This window comes from Anarrhichthys ocellatus, unplaced genomic scaffold (genome assembly GCF_004355925.1).
Source record: "Anarrhichthys ocellatus isolate YVR2014 unplaced genomic scaffold, GSC_Weel_1.0 scaffold17, whole genome shotgun sequence".
Classification (NCBI taxonomy): Eukaryota; Metazoa; Chordata; class Actinopteri; order Perciformes; family Anarhichadidae; genus Anarrhichthys; species Anarrhichthys ocellatus.
The window spans coordinates 776,046-777,163 of record NW_022280047.1 but is presented as its reverse complement, the minus strand read 5'-3'; the positions used below and the strand labels follow the sequence as shown (position 1 = coordinate 777,163).

Below are 1,118 nucleotides of genomic sequence, written 5' to 3'. Positions count from 1 at the left end.
GGGGGGGGGGGGGGGGGGGGACGACCGCAGGAGACTTCCCCCCTCGTTGTTCATCATCTCTCTCCGTGGATGTTGGCAGACGCAGACAGTGCTGACAGATAAATCTCATTTCAGAGAAGTGGGCTAAAATAATTCTCTGCTGCGATGAGTAATCAACATGTTTTGATCCATTAAGTCCTGCTCAGCGGCAGACCACTGAGGCCCACTGACGGGTTACAGGTAGCGCTTTTGTATTTTTAGCCTCTACTGGCAAAAGTGCGCAATGATTAAATCCAAAACGGGACTCCTCCTGCAACCGCTCAAAGCTGACAAAGCCAGGGGAGGTGTCCTTGAGGGAGAGCGTTGCCGATGGGGAAAGCGAGAGCGAGTGCTGTGCTGACCCTAAAGCCTCTTCCTCTGGACATACTTAACACACTGGCCCCCCCACTTGACTAGAAGAAAGCGGCACCGGCAAAGGCCCGCTGAGAAACAGCAGAGCGTTTCGGGAGTGAGCGCTGGGAATCTGGAAGACGGCGCCCAAAAGACATGCTTCCCCTGTTGGAGAGACTGCGAAACCTGGACAGCGTTATCTACGTATCTGCGATCCCAATGGGGAGGACAGCGTGTTCTTGAAACTTGAAAGCACTTCGGAAGCTGTCACAAACACATGTGAAGGAAGGTAGATGGGGGAAATGTGTGGAGAGCGCATGCTTCTATTTAAGTGCACGTTTTTTACTCTGTGAAAAACAACAACAATGCCATCTCTCTTGCTGATCCAAGCGTTGCGTCGACAATACCTGTTGTCGGAACGATGCCGTCACTGCCCTCGCTGCAGAGCCGTGAGAGCAGGCTGGTCTTCCCGGCGCCCGTCAGGCCGATGCACACCACATCGTACTCTGGTCTCGGCGGCGGCGGTCCTTTACAGCACAGTGCCCGGAAACACTAAGACGGAAAAAACAAACAGTGAATTGATTGGGAAACAGAAGAGAAAGGGTACCTGTGCACGTGGGAGGGTGGCTAGGATTCGGCCTTTTGTTCCACGGTAACCCAACTGCATGGTTTATAAAACACTTCGAGATTGATGTAAGAGGAGCAAAATGTTTAACAACATTTCACCAGAAAAGTTTTTTTTTTTTTTT

General features: G+C 51.5%; 1 protein-coding gene across 1 annotated transcript in view; it reads right to left on the bottom strand.

The window, feature by feature from the left end:
- Positions 1 to 1,118, bottom strand: part of LOC116388596 (ADP-ribosylation factor-like protein 15) — a 98,476-nt gene that overhangs the window by 61,251 nt on the left and 36,107 nt on the right. Inside the window, exon 2 of the mRNA XM_031856615.1 lies at positions 777 to 921. Within this exon, the coding sequence (XP_031712475.1) occupies positions 777 to 921 (145 nt within the window). The remainder of the gene's footprint in view (positions 1 to 776; positions 922 to 1,118) is intronic.